This window comes from Molothrus ater, chromosome Z (assembly GCF_012460135.2).
Source record: "Molothrus ater isolate BHLD 08-10-18 breed brown headed cowbird chromosome Z, BPBGC_Mater_1.1, whole genome shotgun sequence".
NCBI lineage: Eukaryota > Metazoa > Chordata > Aves > Passeriformes > Icteridae > Molothrus > Molothrus ater.
In genome coordinates, this window is record NC_050511.2 from 16252087 (window position 1) to 16270399 (window position 18313).

The window sequence follows — 18313 nt, forward strand, 5'->3', positions numbered from 1 at the left end:
GCTGAAGGGGTGCCACTCCACTTGAGCATCAATCTGGTAAACTCAAAAGTCCTGCAAAACTACTTCTTTCCTGAGTGTGCAACAAACCCTGAAAATCTCCGCTCAAGGGCCTGAATCTGGCTGATTATTACCTTTGATATTTATTCAGTTATTTACTAGTGAAGTCGTTTTGGGGGCAGGGAAAGTGGGAAGGCATGCCATGCAAACGTTCGATAGAGGGCAAAGGCAGCTGTCTGGTATTTATGCAGCGAAGCACAGGAGGACGCAAAGACTCGAGAGAATCGCCCACTATCTGAAGAGTTACTGTGTCTCCAAAGCCGCCGAGAATGGGGAGGGGGTGGCTGGCTTCCTCTTGCGGGCAAATGACCGGCCGTAAGAGTGCGTTTTTAAGGGGTGATGTCAGAGAAATTAAACTCCAGCAGTCAAACACACCCCCCTACCTCAACGACGTGTTTCTTCTGTTCTTAAGGCGAAAGAGTTGGCTGTGTAGCACACCCTGCTCACTCCTGCCCTACTGGGACAGGGGCTGGCCGGCGGCAGACACTTATTAATTATGAACCGGGAGATGTCCCTTTAAGGTCTGCTGCACTCTCCGAGACTGTTTAGTGGGGGAGATTTGGCTTTATTTGTACATCCTAACGCTGGGCTAATTCAACGGGGAGGTTTCCAAAACTCAGAGACCTTTAGGGGGTGGGTGGGGGGGAAACTGTGTGCGGTGGGAGGAAGCTAAACTCTTCTTAAACGCGAAGAAGCAACGTAAAGACTGGATAACAAACAGGAAATGCCTAACTCGGCTGCGAGGCGGACGGGCGGTGCAGAGCGCTGAGCTCCACCGGCAGCGCAGCTCAGCCGGGCGCGCCGGCGGCAGGACCGCTCCCGCCACCGCTGCCCTCCGCCCGGGCTCCCGGCCCCCGGCTCGCAGAAGCCCAAGCATGGCTGCCTCCTACTGGATGCTGACAGGTGAGTAAAGCTTTGTTTCTGCCTTGCTTTGAAGACTCGGGTCCCTAAAGCAGCCCTGCTCTCGGTGGGAAAAGGGTGAAGCTGGAAGGGTCTGGCACCCAAGGGACGGCGCCGTCCCGTCCAGATCCCTGCCCCGGGAGTGCCCTTCCCGGAGCTGCCCTCCAGCCGCAGGCGGTGAGGAACCTCCTCGGTTTGCTTGTTTCTGGGAACCTTAATTCCTAAACCAATTTTAGAATCGGCGGGCAAGGAAGGGGTGGTTGCTAGATGAGGATGAATGGCTGAGAAGACATACGGTAATTGAATCTGGCTTGGAAGAAACAAATTTATTTGATTTTGTTGGTTTGGTTTTTGGTTGGTTTTGGAGGCTTTTCTAATTAGGGTAGATTTTTTGCTTTCCTCTGTTTGGCTTCCAGACTTCTGAGTGGTAAAAGGGAAGTGAGGAAGCCACTCATTCACTTCATAAAGATGAGTTCATGCGGAGATGGAATATGTAATATTTCCTTTTAGGGGTTCATTGATTGTTAGTGACTTACTTGCTTTCCTAGAAAATAGAATGAAGCAAGTAACAATGTCCCTAGCTAGTCAATCTGTAGTCACATTTTGGATCTGAAATCAGGGGATTCCTAGAAGTGGGAAAGAAGCTAAGGCAATGCTGGGATTCGTGTGCTTGGAAATTTGGACATTGAACTGCACAGCAGCCCTTGCGCAGGCAAGTAGCACACAATGAACCTGAAGCAGTTCCCCCATGAAACAGGGGAAGAAATCAATTTCATAAGAATTGTCAAAATGCAGGCAGCAGCAAGTGGGGAAAAGGTAAAACTAGAGTTTTCCCATCTTCCCTCTGTGCTTATTGAGCAAGACAGAACAGATACTGGAAGCTGTGAAAATCTGAATATAGTATTTTGGCATGCCATATTTAGTTGTTGTTCATTATTATTAGTGATATACTCCAAAACATGCTTCTGTGTTCCTTCAAAGAAGGACACTTTGTAAAACAGCAAAAGTTTAGCGTGCCAAAACTTCCCTTCAGAGCTGCAGAGCTACCACTGGTAATGCTGACAGATAATGAACTTATCAGTAATGAAAAAAAAGGTTTACCGTCAGATAGGAAAACATTTCAAGTCTCATCTGGATTTTCCAGGTGATAATTTTTTGGTGGTGGTGTATTGGGGGTTTCTTTTTTAAAAGATTGGTGGGAAAGAGAAAGACTTAGAAATAAGAGAAGGCATTACCAGGTAAAGGATTCAAGTTGTCTCTGGTAAATAAGGGAAGTTTTGGCTTGTTTTGATGAGCCCTCTGAGAATCTTGACCACAGAAAGTCTGACATGCAAACAGACTGAAGTGCATAGAGAATTGAGAAGCCTGATAAGGGTCTGAGTAAAATGATCTATGGCAAAACACTGAATTAGTTAGGATTGTCTATCTAGTAGAAAAATAACTAAGGGCAAAATGTTGAACATTTCAGATATATCTGTTTATCCAAATACTATTGCTGAGGATATTATTCCAGATTTCAATGTTTCTTTGTTTTGTGAGAGCACTCAGTCATGACTTTTCAGATCACATATGTTGGTTTCCAAAGATATTGATTAATACTTGGTTCTCCAAATCCAACAAAGGACAAAAGAAAATAAATGTAACTGACTCTGCATAAATCTTAGGGAATATTCAGAAGAATATTCTTACTCTTTAGGTAAAGAATTGCTAGGCTACCAAAAAAAGCCCACCCCTTTCTCTTTCACCAGGACTTTTGATGAAGTTGGATGAACAGCTATAAGGGATGGTTGAGTTTAATTCAGCTGGCCTCTATGGAAGTGGTTTGACTAGGGATCTGCTGAAGTTTTCTTCAGCCCTACATTTCAACAGGAAGCAATGAAGAAGTCAGTTTAAAGGCTTCCATTACCTTTAAAAGCTTCTTCACTTAACAGGGTTATGCAAAGCCTGTTCCCTCCTGGACTTGTGTCTTTATTGATGACGGTCTTGCTGTACTCATCTTTATAACAGAAAAGATAAAGGTAAATAGATAAAGAGAGAACTGTATGCAGAAAATGAAGTGGTGTTTGTTCAGAGTCTGTAAAGGCAGGACAGCCACAGGACAAAGGCAAAGCATGAAAAGAGATGTTTTCCCAAGTTTCCCTCTCCATCTGTCTCTTTTATCTTCCTCTGCTCTTGCAACAATAACACTCAACATTTCTTAGCAGACTTTCCCCGCTGCATCAGAGATTCTTTCCCATTAGTTTTTCTTATCCAGAATGTAAGCATGTTTGCATGAATTCTAGCTGAAGTGGCTATAATATGGAGGGGATGGGATTTCCTATGAAAATGACCTCTTCTTGTCTACAATCTGTACTTTACATAACCCACCTTCATAAAGTAGCTGACCAAGAACTGAAGATATAAGGAAGTGTGTCTCAAACATTTTCAGAATAATAACCTTAGATAACCAGCACAGCTCTAAAATCCCTAAGAATATATGCTATCACCATTTTTCTTTTATATCTTGCATTGTACTTAAAAAGGTCCAAAAATGGATGTCAAATTGCTGCAATTATTAATACCAATAGAATTGTATTTACAGAGTGATTTATTGTAAGAACTCTTAGGTCTTACACATAGTCTCAATCTTTTACCAAGGCAGGAACAGGCTATGCAATTTTGAACTCTTATTTTAAAACTGTATGAAGACTTAAAAGTACACACTTGTTTTGGCTCTACCATGATCAAAGTCATCTCTCTCCCTGTCATTAGTGAAATTAGAATGAACTTAGAAACTTCTATGGTTCTTAATTTTTTTGAGATGTTTTTCTTCTACTGCTCATACTTTGACATAAACAAATAATAATATCCTATATTTACTTTTTTACCAGAGTAGACAAAACATCATTTCTAGTAGGTACTTTCCTTTGTAAGTTGATAATGGTCCTGATGACAGTAGGCAAATCCATTGAAGTTTACATTTGCCACTAAATATTTGTGGATCACTGTTCACAACTCTATAAATCTTACACCTTGCTGTTTGAGAAAAGGTCCATATCAAAATGTCTTTTTCTACAACAGTCAATTGAATATTTTGAGTGGCAACTTTGTTTCAAAGTTGGTCTTTCTTCTTTGGTTGTAGGTTTGTTTGTTTGTTGTGAGTTTTGCTTTTGGGGTGTGTTAGGTGGGGTGTGTGTATGCCCACATGTGCATTATTGTGGGGTTTTTTTAATGCAGTAAGTTATTTTCTTGAATTGAATGTTTCTTTTCTACTGGATGATACTGGATGCCAACTTGCAACCTTTATCTAGAATACCAGAGATGTGACGCTGCTTGTAAAAAGTTGACAGGAATGAATAAGCACAGAAAAGTTTGTAAATACACCACTGTAAAAGAATAAAAAGTAAAATACATTTAAATGTGGAAGTTAAATATGCACCACAGCTATTTGTTCTTGAAAGAATAGCATGAGGTCAACCTTTGGAATTTTATAGTTGCAAAGAACAAAGAGAAGAAAATTTGCCATAAATTCACCATTCACCATTTATATAGATAAGTGAAAGGAACTCTGAAAGTAAAGTTGAATGCACACTCTCTCCTAAAGAAAACCTGAATGCAGAAGTTCTCTGCCTCTGCTTTTGCATTAAAATGGTAATGCAAATTATTAGTATGTACAAGTTAAACAAATAGTTACTTACACATGTGCTTATGTTATATTCCCTTGGGTGGTCCTGCTTGATCCTGTTAAACTTTTCATGCTAGGAGAGTTAAGCATGTGTACTCACAGGAAGAGAGTCTGAGGTCTGAAAAATAAATCCTATTATGTAATATCTGATAAAGTTGTTTTTACACCAGTATCAAGCTTAGGCAAAAGGAACGCACATTACTGGCCAGATCGGAGTTCACTGTCCTGTCACAACTGACTACAGCCAGATACTTCAGAGAAATTTATAGGTACACCATAATGGGAGATATGGGATTATTTTTGCTCACAGTAGCTTTGTATCTCATCAAATTCTTGACTCCAAAGCCTTTCCAAGTCAGCAAATTCCACAATCATAGTGAGTTGTTTTTTTATTTTAAAAAATGGCTAATAGAAACCAGAAACTTTCTTGTGACCACCTTCTCATCTGTAAGAAGATGCCTTCACACTTTTCTGTTACTAGATCGAGTGTGTAATCATTCCAAACTTATCTGTCGCAATTGCCCTGCCACACTTAGCATGGCACATTAGTGTGCCCGCCTTCTCAACCTATTTTTATTTAATCATTTCTCATGCAAGCATTTTTTTTCTACTCTTCATTCTTTCCCTTGTTCTAAATTTGCAACATTCATTCTTAAATGGAGCTTTTAGTGTTGTATGCTGTTTCAAAAATAAGCTACAGAACTCAGAATCATAGAATTATAGATTTTTAAGTGGTTGGAATGGATATTAAAGATCATCTAGTCCCAACCCACCCTGACATGGGCAGGGACAATTCCCACTAGACAATTCCCAGCTTTCTCAAGGCCTTGTCCAATGAGTACCAGCATTGGGGAAACCACAACCTCGCTGGGCAACCAGGGGTTAGGCACTATTCTAGTATGTAACCACCCTCAAAGAAAAATTTCTTCCTGTTATGTAACTTAAATTTCCCCTCTTTCAGTTTGTACCCATTACTTATTATCCTGTCACTACAATTCCTGATGAAGAATCCCTCTCCAGCTTCTCTCTTCCCCGTCAGATACTGGAAGGTTGCTATGAGAAGGTCTCACATAACCTTCTCATAGCCTCCAGTATTCCTCCTTTCTTGTATAGTGATACAATTTTTCATTATTTCTGGCTTGCTAAATTCGTTTGGGCTGCAAATTCAGCTGTGTAGTGATGGTTCAGGTCCATTTTCTTTGCAATATCATGTATTGTAGCAAGGCATCTTATTTCTCCATGTGAACATCCAGCTTCGTTTGAAACGTGCTTATCTGCCTCCCTAGCATGTCACAACTGGAAGGAAGCCGGTCAAGGCTCAGCACTGGCTGAAGTGTAACTTGCAAATTTAACCAAAACCTTTTAAACCGGAATTCAGTTTAAGAGCAGCGTGCAAGCAACAGGTCAGGTTTCCATTTCCATGGATGAGGGCCGCCTCGCCCCGCCTCAGGCAGGCGGCGGGGGCTGGGGGCGGCACCGCGGTCCCCTGGCCCCTTGGCGCTCGCTGAACCACGGGGCTGCACTTCTCGCCTCTTTTGCCATCCTTGCCTGTAAGTTTCCACAACCGCTTGGCTTTGGCCACTCGGTTGTGGTTTGGCTTTTTCCTCTCGTGTTTTGAAACGTGCGGCACGGTGTGAGGAGACTTCAGAAGTTTGGACCACCGCTGTGAAGCGCTGGAGGGGAATGACGAACGCGGGGGCGCCCCCCTCCCGGCGAGGCAGTAGCCGAGCTCCAGCGCTCGCAGCAGCGCGGCTGCTCCCCATTCCCCCTCCCTCCTCACACCGCCCCGGCACTTTTCCTTCCGCAGGATGCGGGAGCCTCGGGACGCGCCGCCAGGTTGCCCGCGCGCGGCGCCCCGCGCATGCGCCGTGCCTGCGGCGACGGAGCGGGGCGGGACGGGGCGCGCCCCGGCGGCGCCTCGGGAGGGAGTGTGCTCTGTGCGCGTGCGCCGAGGGGCGGCCGGGGACGGTGCGCCTGCGCGTTGGGGCCGGCGGCGGGCGCGCGGAGGAGCGCGGGTAGCGGGGGCTCCGGGAAGGCCTCTCGTGTGTCCGTCAGTCCGTCCGGGAGTGCGCCGTCCCGCCGGCTCCGGCCCTCAGCCTCTCCTCCCGGGGCACGCCTGCCGCCCGCTGCCGCCGCGGCACAGGGGAAGGGACGCGAGGAGCCGCCAGGATGAAGCTGGTGAGGAAGGACCTGGAGAAGGATAATGCGGGGCAGGTGACGCTGATCCCCGAGGAGCCTGAGGACATGTGGCACACCTACAACCTGCTGCAGGTGGGTGACAGCCTGCGCGCCTCCACCATCCGCAAGGTTCAGACCGAGTCGTCCACGGGCAGCGTGGGCAGCAACCGCATCCGCACCACGCTCACCCTCTGCGTGGAGACCATAGACTTCGACTCACAGGCCTGCCAGCTGCGGGTCAAGGGCACGAACATCCAAGAGAACGAGTACGTGAAGATGGGTGCCTACCACACCATCGAGCTGGAGCCCAACCGGCAGTTCACGCTGGCCAAGAAGCAGTGGGACAGCGTGGTGCTGGAGCGCATCGAGCAGGCCTGCGACCCGGCCTGGAGCGCCGATGTGGCGGCCGTGGTCATGCAGGAGGGCTTGGCCCACGTCTGCCTGGTCACCCCGAGCATGACGCTAACTCGTGCCAAGGTGGAGGTGAACATCCCCCGCAAACGGAAAGGGAACTGCAGTCAGCATGACCGGGCGCTGGAGAGGTTTTACGAGCAGGTGGTGCAGGCCATCCAGAGGCATATCAACTTTGAGGTGGTGAAGTGCGTACTGGTGGCTAGCCCAGGCTTCGTGCGGGAGCAGTTTTGTGACTACATGTTCCAGCAGGCAGTCAAGACTGACAACAAGCTTCTGCTGGAGAACAGGTCCAAGTTCCTACAGGTAAGGATCTATGCAGTTTCCAGAGTGGGTAAAAAGAGGCTTGAGAGTTGTGTGTGTTAATAAAAGGTAGTTACATGGGAAATAAGTCATTAAAAAATAAATTTCTGACTGAGCATCATGAGGAAATTGTTCTCATGCCTCCCAAAGCATAAAGGAGTTACACATAGTACAGGGATGGTTCCCACCTAGCATACCTTAATGTGGAGTAGAGAAATTTCAAACTCCCTGTAAAGGCATGTTTACTCTTCAATTAAGTGTGAAGTGCAAGTTGGAAAATACTTTGCACTGTTACTTTGTCAGACTGTATAGCATGCATGTTTAATAACAACTTTCTAAAGATGTTTTTTTAAAAGTACTTGGATGCGGTATAGGTTAGTTAATTTTATATTACCAAAATTAACTAGAATTTTGTTGTTAGTTTTGTACTACATAGTTAAAGGCTGTGGTTTTTTGCTTGTTTCTTAGTCATGTCTGGTTGAGTGGGTGGGGCTTTAGTCTTATACTAGAATAGTCAAATTCAAAGGCTAAAATAGGTTTTCATAAGGATGCTTGTATTATTTTTGGGTTGGAGTAGGCCTGGGGTGATCTGGGGGCAGGGATAGTGAAGTGAGTCCCAGTGCTTAATGGTCCCAGTACTTGGGAGACCCAGTGCACCAAGAACTCTCTTTTTCCATGTGTAGCAAAGTGATAACAGATAATAATTGCACAGATTTGATGCTTTTACACCATATGCCTGCAGCGTTGAGGGTCCTTCCTTAGCTTAAATGCTTTAAAAAAGAGGCTTAGGCTTAGATTTTAGTTTCTTGGTAGTTTCAAGTAGCCTTATCCTAGGAGCTCATGTATTTAATCCAGCCTTTGAATAAGAGAGGCAGTTTTCTTGTGTTGCTTGAAAGGCAGTTTAAGGGATTTGGTATAGGCTTTGGGTTGCAGGAGAGATTCAGAAAAAAAATCATGTACGTTTCAAGAAGGAGATAAGTTCCCCACATTATCATCAAGATTAATACTACATATCACAGAGGGTGTTTGTGATTGGTTAATTAAGAAGATGGTCCTTTTTCTTCAAAAACACCAAACCTTTGACTTTGTTTTCACTCTAGGTCCACTCTTCCTCAGGACATAAGTACGCACTGAAGGAAGCGCTCTGCGACCCAGCTGTAGCTAGCCGTCTTTCTGACACTAAGGCAGCTGGTGAGGTCAAGGCCTTAGATGACTTCTATAAAATGCTGCAGCATGAGCCTGACCGGGCTTTTTATGGCCTGAAGCATGTGGAGAAGGCCAACGAAGCCATGGCCATTGACACCCTGCTGATCAGTGATGAGCTTTTTCGGCATCAGGATGTGGCTACCCGTGCCCGTTATGTTAAGTTGGTAGATAGCGTACGGGAGAACATGGGCACAGTACGCATTTTCTCCAGCCTCCATGTGTCTGGAGAGCAGCTGGGCCAGCTGACAGGGGTGGCAGCTATCCTGCGCTTTCCTGTGGCTGAGCTCTCTGACCAGGAAGATGAATCCAGCTCTGAAGAGGATTGATAACAGTGACTTCATTCCACAGTTTCTTTTCTGCATCGCATTGAAATGACATTAAAGGTCCTCCTGACCTGAATACTGCGTGCAGATGTACAATGACATGTAATTAAAAAATTTTAATAGTGAACATATACATACATATATATACCTTTACTCAGCACACTACTGATGCACGCTGCCATACATATCCGATGTATGGTAATAATTATTGGTGCGTTGTGCTGAGCTGACTGTTTTTGCAGTTCCGGACCACCAGCAGTACAAGTAACTAATTTGGCTCCCCAGTGCTGCTTAGTCTGCATGTTAAGGCAGACTGCCAACTTAGTGAAATATGTGAAAAATAGTAAACTAACAGAGAAGATTTCACGTTAGACTATTTCTGTTCAAATGCTTGAAAAGAGTATTATGAAACAAATGTAAACTTCTTGGAAAAGCTGTCAAAACTGTGCTTGATCTTCACAGGAGCTCCCTGTTCTTCCTAAGGTGTGTCAAAGGAATTGGGTCAATATCAGCTCTTAGGGCTTTGTGGGGTGATGTAAGTCTAACCACTTAAATTTTTCTGCGAAACACTTGAAGCAGTCTTTTAGCAATGAGACCCTTTAAGTTAACCATTTCTTTGCTAACACAATAGTATATGCAGGACAAATGGTGAGTCAGTGCACCCATTTAGTTATCTTTTTGAATACTGTTATCTTGAGAAATTGTCCTGAAGACTAATAAAATGTCATTGACTATATTCTGCTAAATTGGCAGTATTTAGCATCCAGTTCTGAGAAAGGATAGGAAAAAACTTAGAAAATCAGGACTTCAGTTTCCACAAGGAATCTTTTGATAGCAAATAGTTTAGGTGACTTCATAGTCTGGTATTCTATTTGCATATCTCTTTAAAAACTTACATAAACGGTGATACAGAAATAAAGATGACAAAAGCATAAATCAAACTTCAGTTTAAGATAGTGGAAACTGTAAAAGTGAAAATTACCTTTTCAATTATTTGATCAGCTCAAAGTACTGAGAGCCAGAAGGAGTTTTCTTTCTTCACTAGGCCGTAAATCTTATGTTGAGGAAGCAAAAACTTCTTTCAGATTCAGACATAACCTGTGGTTGTATTGATTCAAACCAAGGTTTGATGATGTGGCTTGTGCGTGTAAATAGACATTCCTTATTTAAATGTCATGGAAGATGAGAACAGGAACCACAGAAGAATTCTTTGATCTGGAAAGTGTTGTAAGAGTGGAACATTAAAAAATAAAACCACCAAAACTCTAGTCTGGGTAGAATAGTTTTAGGAAAATAATTTTTAAGGATAGTCCCCTATGTTCAAGGGTGCCAATCCTCTGAATTTAATACTATTTATTGGTAGCTGAAGCACCATTCTAAACTTCTTGATAGAGAAGTACTTTTGAATTAAAGCCATCTCCCTCTTCTACATCATCCACACAGTCTAAGAAATTCTTGAAAAGAACTTGTATAAGAGCTGTAACACCTCAATTCTTCTTTTGTTGAAGACGAACAAGCCCATTGAGACACTTGTTTAAAGTCAGCTTGCACATGAATTATGTTATTTGAGCTTTACATTTTTGTCTTGAATGGTGTTGGGTACCACCAGTCATAGGATGCTCAGGTAGGCTTTGTTTGGCAGTGGTGACTGTTTAAATTTTTTTTTTTAATTTGCCTAAGTTTATTGTACACTTTTTAGCAAGAAAGCACCTTGATTCCTGTTATATCTGGTTTGATGTTAAAAACAGGAAGCAGAAGAAATTGACCAGGAAATATGAATTATAGGCAGCCAATTCAGGCCTTAAATAACCTCATATCAAAACAAGTCATTCATTTCTACAAGCTTTTATAGCCTAGGATGGTATAGTAGTATATGCCCTTTTTCTAAGTAATGCCAGTTTGTTGCAGCTGTACACAAATGACATATTCTAATTTGTAGTGCATCAGAAATTCTTAGTTTTTCTCAACAAACTCTCTGAGAGACATGTCACTGTTCTTTGGTTGTGGGATGGATTGCTATTTTATCAGACCAGATTGGTTCCAATTATTCCATTGTAAACCAGAAGTTGTGAAGAGTTTTTGCTGAGTACTGTATGATTACAATGGCGGTTTTGTGTTTTCTGCCTGTAGTTACCATCAAGGAAAAGAAGTGGCCATTTTGTTGCATTTTTCTTTCATCTGGTAAGCAAATGTGATGATAGTGATTCTTTGAGTTATTATTTACTCAGAATTATTATTTACACTCAGAATTAAAATTCTGCCTTGACTATATTTTGTGTAGTTTTCTTTTTTTTTAACAATTGCTATCATGTTGTTATGTCTCTGAAAGAAATACTCATGGAATTGCCCAAAGAAGTATTGAAGGGTGGGATTTTTTTTTTCCTAAGCATTTTTGTTGTAAAATAAATATACAATCACAATGTATACAAATGCATCCTGTTTCAGGAAACAGCTTAAGGGCTGGTATTGAAAGTGGGCTGTGTTCAGTGCTTGACCTGGCCAATTTCCAGGGTTGCTAGTATCTTCCATGTGTCAAGGAATTTTGAGTAGTTGAAAAGTCCATATGGACAAAGTTGCTTGCTCAATGCAGACCTTAGTTTGTGGGTATCGATAGGATTTGCAGAAGAGGCATGCTATCAGCATATCAAATGAGTGAGTGCTAGAGCCATTGGAAAATATTTTTTGTGTCTATTGTTTGGAACTAAACTAAAAACTGCATTTTGAAGTGCCTCTGTTTTGAGCTGTCTCCAGTTTAGGATTATATTCTGGCACAATTCTGTGGTTTAGCTTCCAGTTTTCCTGTGTTCAAAATGAATGAAGGCACATAGTAGGATTTCCTGAAGCTTGTTACATTTGGTAGGAAGAAAGCTTTAAAAAGCATGAAATTAGATTGATCATGAACCCTGCTGTGCTAGACAGTGATTCAAAAAAATTTATTCAGTTACTCTTTTGCCTCTCTTGCAAATTTGTATTTTGGAACAGGCCCCAGTCTGTTAGTTTTGTCACCTTTGGCATTTAAATCCACTTATCATATATGCTTTTTGTGGTTGTTAATCAGCCAAAGCTTGGTGCAAAATGCAAGGTCACCACCAGCTAGAGACCAAAATAATCCTACTAATTACAAGTCAAAATAAAAGATAAATCCTTCAGTAAAATTATAAAGCATTTAACAATATTTGACTAGGGAATTCCTCATCTCCCTCCTCCTGTCTTTACCCTTATATTAGTAAAATGCTAGTAATAAATGATCTTGGACAACCAATGTAACAAGAGCCCATAGCTCTTCAGTTTAATTTGTGATGAGACTAGACATGATGTTTTTAAAGCTGTGTAAATGTCTAAATTTTCATTTGCAACTGTTCTCTCACAGGTTAAGTAGTGCTGAATTTTAAAACTAACTTACCCTCTGAAAATTTCTTACAACTTCTGAGCTGCTGACCTTGGTTTGCCTTGTTCAGTGAAGGTATATTATAGCTCAGTTCTTATTGGACTGATAGATCACTTGAGCCTCTCAAATTTCTTTCTGGAAGCTGGATTATAGTTCTAGAAAACTGTACTTATATGCATGCGTATTTTAGATCACCCAGTCCATTCACTTTTCTCTGAGACTTTCATAGCTCTCTTTTTAAAGAAAAGAAGCCTGTTTCATAAAGAAATAGACACTGAGTTTTGCAGGAAAAACCCCCATATTGTCAGAATGTGTTACTTGAAGCCATATTTCTACAGTGTGTAGTCTCTTGATTCTACAAAAGACCTAAGAAAGCAATTTTTAAAATATGAAGCAGCAATTAGAAAGTCTGCAATTAGGAATCCTTGTTTATAACCTAAAATCAGAATCCCTACAGGAGACATAATAAAAACAAAAAAAAAAAAAAGAATGACTTCAGATAAGTACTTTTTAGATAGACAGAATTTAAGACTCGTTTTTTTTTCCTTGCATCGATTGCTTTAATTGAAGATTTCTCAGTTCTGACTTGATATAGCAGATAGTGGGGAGAGTGTGGTGGTAGATAATTTTCCAGTATCTGTCTTTCTCCTGTAATGGCCGCAAATTGGTTTTAGGGTTCATTCAGATTTTGTGTGGAAAAGTATTTTGATGTTTCATTATTCTGCAAATTTAGGGTTGAGAAAATGCCTAGCCATTTGGTCTTGTGATAATTATGATTCTTAATTCAGGCTCCAACAGGGATTGAGCCTGGGCTTTTTCAGCAGTGGAAAGAGTAAACACAGGCTGTGAAGCCTCTTGTGTGACAGTTGCCCAAAGACTTGCTGAATAAGTGTAATGTTTAGTCCTGCCACATATTTCATGCTTGACTCAAATAGGGCATTGACTTGGATTTGAGGGTAACTGCTTGCATGATACAGAATCTAAAGGAAAGATTCTGTCTTCAGTCTAACAACCAAACTGCATATCCCCTGTCAACTTGTAAACTTGACTGTTTTAGATACGCTCTGTAGCTTTCCTGTGGAAAAAAATTACTCCTAAGGTGTCTTAACCTGCAATAAAGTGTGAGGAAAAGGTTTCTGAAATCATGGTTGTTTTTTCTGCTGTCTGAAAATAATTCTTCCTTTTGTCCCACTTGAGAGCTGTATAAGAAACAGAGAGGGGAGTGGTATCAGAGCGGCCCTTCTTTCCAAGTCAGTGTCTTCTGGGAAATGCAACATAAGGCAGCAACTTTCAAGCCCTGCCAGGTCTTGTCAGTTTTTTGCTGTATCAGTCTTTAATTTATTGCCCTCTTTTTGGGAAATGCCACATTTACAGCTAATGTAATTGCTGTCATGCTACTCTAATAGTTACCTAGAAGTCATATCAGAGCTGATCATGAATCCTCTGGCAAAGCAGCTATTCCATTAAAGAATGTTAATTAGTTGAAACCAGTCCTCCTTTTTAGGAATGTACATACCAGACATGATGGGAAGTGTTTTCTCTGGTCCAAAACGGAATTTCTAGTCAAAGCCAAGCCTGGAATAGCAAAGAAAGAGTGTAAGGGGTTTAAGAAGTCAAATGGAACAGAAGATACAAAGCTTAAAGCCATTTTCTCTTTCACAGTAAACACAAGGCGAAGGTGCTAGCTAACACTAGCTAAAGGTGGTCACTTTGCTGTCATTAATAAGTACAACTTCCACATTGAGCAAATAGATATTCTTATATCTTGTCTGAGATACCTAAATCACAGCTGGCTCAAGCACGATGTCTGAAGGGATGAGGGAGGCAATTTTCAGATTTCTGGTCTGAATGTGAAAGGAAAATAATTGAAAACTATAACTGTTCTTACCAAAAACATTTCTATCTGTAGTTTTTCAGAAAAAAAGCCCTGAATAGTGTTCCATTTTTCAAAAAGATTTTGAAAAATTTTTGGACCTGATGTCTACCAGCAAATCTGCTTTTGAAGATGGGCAGATTCTTTCCCACACAGTACTTTTTGTTTGATTAGAACAAATACTTCTAGCACAGGTTTTACTGAAAGGGTTTGTATGTGAAGATGTGTGTGTGTGTGTTCAGTAAGAGAAACAGCTAACTTGACTCTCAACTTGTTGCTTTGATAGCTGCAGGATTGGCTCAGGATGCACTGTTGATCATTATCTTCAAGACTGGAAGATTTGTTTACTGTAGCAGGAACTTGGTAGCAAGTGATAAATTCAGGAAGTCTGAGAGTTTTTAAATGCTCATGCTCATTTCCTTTAATGGTTTCTGAAGCCCTGAAAGCTACAGCAGGTTTTGCTGAAGAAAATTGCCTTTACTTTGACCTGCATTGTTCAAGTGTTTTAGATAAATAGTTTAGTTAAGGTGTGAGAGAAGTTAATTCATTGCCTTTGTTTATCTTGCCCAAACAGGTACCATAAGACCACTCACATTTGGTAAAGAGAACTGATGTATCCCATATAATTTATTCCTCCCCTGTGTGGAAATTTCTGTTGTCTAAGAGAAGCTGAAATGGACTTTGCAGAAACAGTGCTGGGTGAACACTGGGGCTCTGCCAGGACAGTCAAGTCTCCTGGGACACTGGCTGCCCTCACTGCAAAGCTGTATGTAGGAGCTACTGGGACAGCAGCAGTGAGAGGCAGAAAAAGAGCAGCTGTCTCCTGAGAGAGCTGTTCCAAGTTCCAGAGCTGTGAGGAAAGATGAAAAGCTGTGGTTTAATGGAAAACATGGGATGCTGTTTTGGGTATGTGACTTCTTCCCCAAAGGGAGACACAGTGAATGTTTGAAATGTCTGAACTCAGTTCTAACAACTCATGCTAGGCTGAGGGTAAGATGCCAGCTGATGATTAAGCTCTGTGTGTGTGTCTGAGGGAGAGGAGCTTTGAGCCTGAGACAGACTCTAGAGATACTGAGACCTTGCTAATCCTCTCACTGTGGAGTAATTTCTGGCCACCCTGCTACTGCTGTATCTGAGGTTCGTGAAAGACTGTCTTTGTTTTCCTTTCATACCTGTCTGAAAACCACCTTCTTTTTCAAAAATACTGCTTTGTGAAACAAACACCTCACTGTGTTGTGTTGGCAGTCTGTGTGATAAGCAAAGGAAAAATTTCTAGTCAGACATTAAAAAAAACTCACACCAAGAGGAGGTGATTGAAATAAACCTTACAGGCTTTCTGAGAGGGCACCTTGTGAGAAGAAAAAGAGAAAGACAGGTGAAACCATATGTAACAAGGTTTTTTGGTGGTTTTTAACAGTTTTCAGGTCACTTCAGCTGAGATAAAAAATCTGGCAAGTCAAATCAGTCAAATGACAGGCTTTTAAACCTTTTCTCAAGAAAACCCCAGAAATCAGTTGTTAAAACTCTATTAGTACACATTCAAGCATTGTGTTCTTGGTAAATTATGACCGCCTAAATTGTTTCAAGCTGTCTGCATTTGTTTTATCCAAGTGTAGATTTGCATGGTCCTGTTTATTGCTCTTATGAGATAAAGTATTTTGTTATGAACAAAGATGAGTGTTTAGAAAAAACAAAATTAATGCTGACAACTGTGAGTCCAGCCTTTCATAATTTTGAAGACTGGTCTTTCTTTTCTAAATAGGTAATAGAAATTTATAAGTGATGTGGGGTTTTTTGGAAAGAGTGTGAAAATTGTCACTGAAAAAATGCTTAGGGCTTTAGGCAGTCGTAATTTGAATTTGAGCTTTTTTGCTTATTTCTAGAACATTTTTAAAACTATTTTGTTTCCCTACTTTAAGCACTTTTATTTTGACATAAGGACTGGCAAGAAATAAATGTATGTTAGAGAGCAGAACGTTCCTACTACTGAAAAAATGAGAAGTTGGAACAGTCTTCCAGTCAGAAAAAATCAGAGCAAAAGGTCCCTTTTTTATGGAATTTGTTTACCCTGAGAAATGTGATATAGTTAACAGTAACAGATAGGAATCAGTTCATCTGTCCTGTACCCATGCTTGGAACAGAAGCAGAGCACTTGCTGGTTTTATTTCATCAGAGCGTTGTGTTGCCCTGTTTATATCTGTTCAATTCTTAGCACATATGTTCGCACTGCATCTCAGTAATCGCACCAGATTTCACTACAGCACTGACCTCCTGTGAGACAGGCATTAGCTGTTTGAGCTAATGATGCAAAAATGCTTAGGTTATGTACCTGAGGAGGGCTTAATGAGTACTTTCCTTTCCATCTCTGTCAGTTAGATGTCTGCCAGGAGCTGTAAAGGCTATAAAAAAATATTTTTTGGGTGTTTTATTTTTAAACAGGCATTAGACTGAAGTCAGCGATCATTAAGCGTGTTTCCTTTAGAAAGCATGTTTTCTCCAGTAATTCTTAAGTGAGCAGCTATGAGTTGGTCCTCTGTATCTATCAGCACAGCTTGGTAAAGTCTGTTTCTTACAAAAGCAACTGTGGTATCCCATAAAAAAGTAACTGTGGTATCCAAAGGGCTGTAGACCAAAAAGAACAAAAAGACCTCAGCATCAGAACTGCTGTGCTGCCTCATAGCTGGGCAGGAAGGAAAAGCTGGAAGTGATCTGCCAGACTCTGCTGCTGAAACTATAGTTGAGGTGCTACTTGCGTTAGACTGATGTTAAATCTGTGGTAAGGTGGCACATACATGCAACAGTAGTGTTGTGGGATATAAGTTGGTGGCACAAGGTTCATTTGTACCTTTTTAGGAGGTCCTTTTTGTAAGACTTGCAGATCCCATTCCCTTTAGAAGACTGAGTCACTTTTAAATGACCCCAAAACTGATCTTAGTTTTGTAAACTTCGATTCAGCTTGGACGATTTCTTCACTATTAAACTTGTATGGTAGTTCTGTGAGGGTGATGGAGATGTTTGAAAGAAAGAGTTGCAGGTCCTTTGTGGAACTCCTGGTATCACGAGGATACTTTCAGAATAGGCCTGGTCCAGATAGATATCTTTAAAATCATGGGTGTACTTCAGTCCTGTGGGTGGGAAATGAAAGTTATTAGTGCCAGTAATTCATGTAGAAAACTCTATCTTAAACTGCATCTAAAAAACAGGATGTTTTTCTACCTCTAGAATCCAACTCTAATTTTTTTGGGGGAAACAAACCTTCCTTTTATAGTCTCTTCATGGCTGGTTCCAAATTTCCCTGAATTGTTTATTGGCGAATAAAAAATGAACATTTGCAGTAAAAAGACCTAAGATTAATTTTGCAGTGCTTTCAACTGGTTTATCCCTACAGCAATGATACAACAAAAGAGATGTTCATGCCGTTACTGATACTTGAGTGCCAGAGTCTTTAAAAATTAGTGGATATTGTTTGTGATGCATATTATGCTAAAGTTTTCAGTACATTGCCAGTCAGTATCGATAATATATGATGAAGTGACTTTTGGAGAACTCATTAGCTTTTCACATAAAGAAATATTATCTTGACCATAAAAATATACCACATAAAAGAAGAATATTAAAAGCCCATAAAATTTTGCTGCAGTTTTTAAAATTGCTTTGTTTTCCAACTGCACTGTGAAATGACAATGAAATAGTCACCAATCTTGACCATATTCTCTTCCACAGATATCCCTCATAATTATTTCAGGGAATAAGTTTCTTGCTAGAGGTGCATCTTCTGTTCTTATTTCAAGAGTGATACTGATGGAAAGTTGGCGTTTTGGTTTTGTCTTTTTTTCTCATGGTCATAGATGAACACTGTATGCCACTTCTGGCTTACTGGTATAGGAATCCATTTACAGAAAGTTCAGTTTTATCTGTTCCTGTAAATTATGCTCACCTCAACAGGTAGACTGAAGATGAGCTACTATCATATGACACATCAAGATGTGAAAGTCCTTGTGATTATCTTG

The 18313-nt window shown here is 41.1% G+C and overlaps 2 protein-coding genes across 2 annotated transcripts in view; both read left to right on the forward strand.

Annotated features, from left to right (window-relative positions):
- The first annotated feature begins 815 nt into the window (after positions 1–815).
- The window catches only part of ITGA1 (integrin subunit alpha 1), a 71687-nt gene continuing 54189 nt past the window's right edge, over positions 816–18313 (forward strand). The window contains exon 1 of the mRNA XM_036402815.2: positions 816–960. Within this exon, the coding sequence (XP_036258708.1) occupies positions 933–960 (28 nt within the window). The 5' untranslated portion in view covers positions 816–932. The remainder of the gene's footprint in view (positions 961–18313) is intronic.
- Positions 6630–11313, forward strand: PELO (pelota mRNA surveillance and ribosome rescue factor). The gene is made up of 2 exons (XM_036402816.2): positions 6630–7516; positions 8614–11313. Exons 1-2 carry the CDS (start codon positions 6791–6793, stop codon positions 9043–9045), a joined length of 1158 nt encoding a protein of 385 aa, XP_036258709.1. The 5' UTR covers positions 6630–6790; the 3' UTR covers positions 9046–11313.

Bases quoted from the DNA above. Each gene is read 5' to 3' on its own strand.
- PELO (XM_036402816.2), top strand. From the start codon at position 6,791: ATGAAGCTGGTGAGGAAGGACCTGGAGAAGGATAATGCGGGGCAGGTG. The intron at 7,517-8,613 runs GTAAGGATCTAT...TTTTCACTCTAG, and splicing joins ACAGGTCCAAGTTCCTACAG to GTCCACTCTTCCTCAGGACA.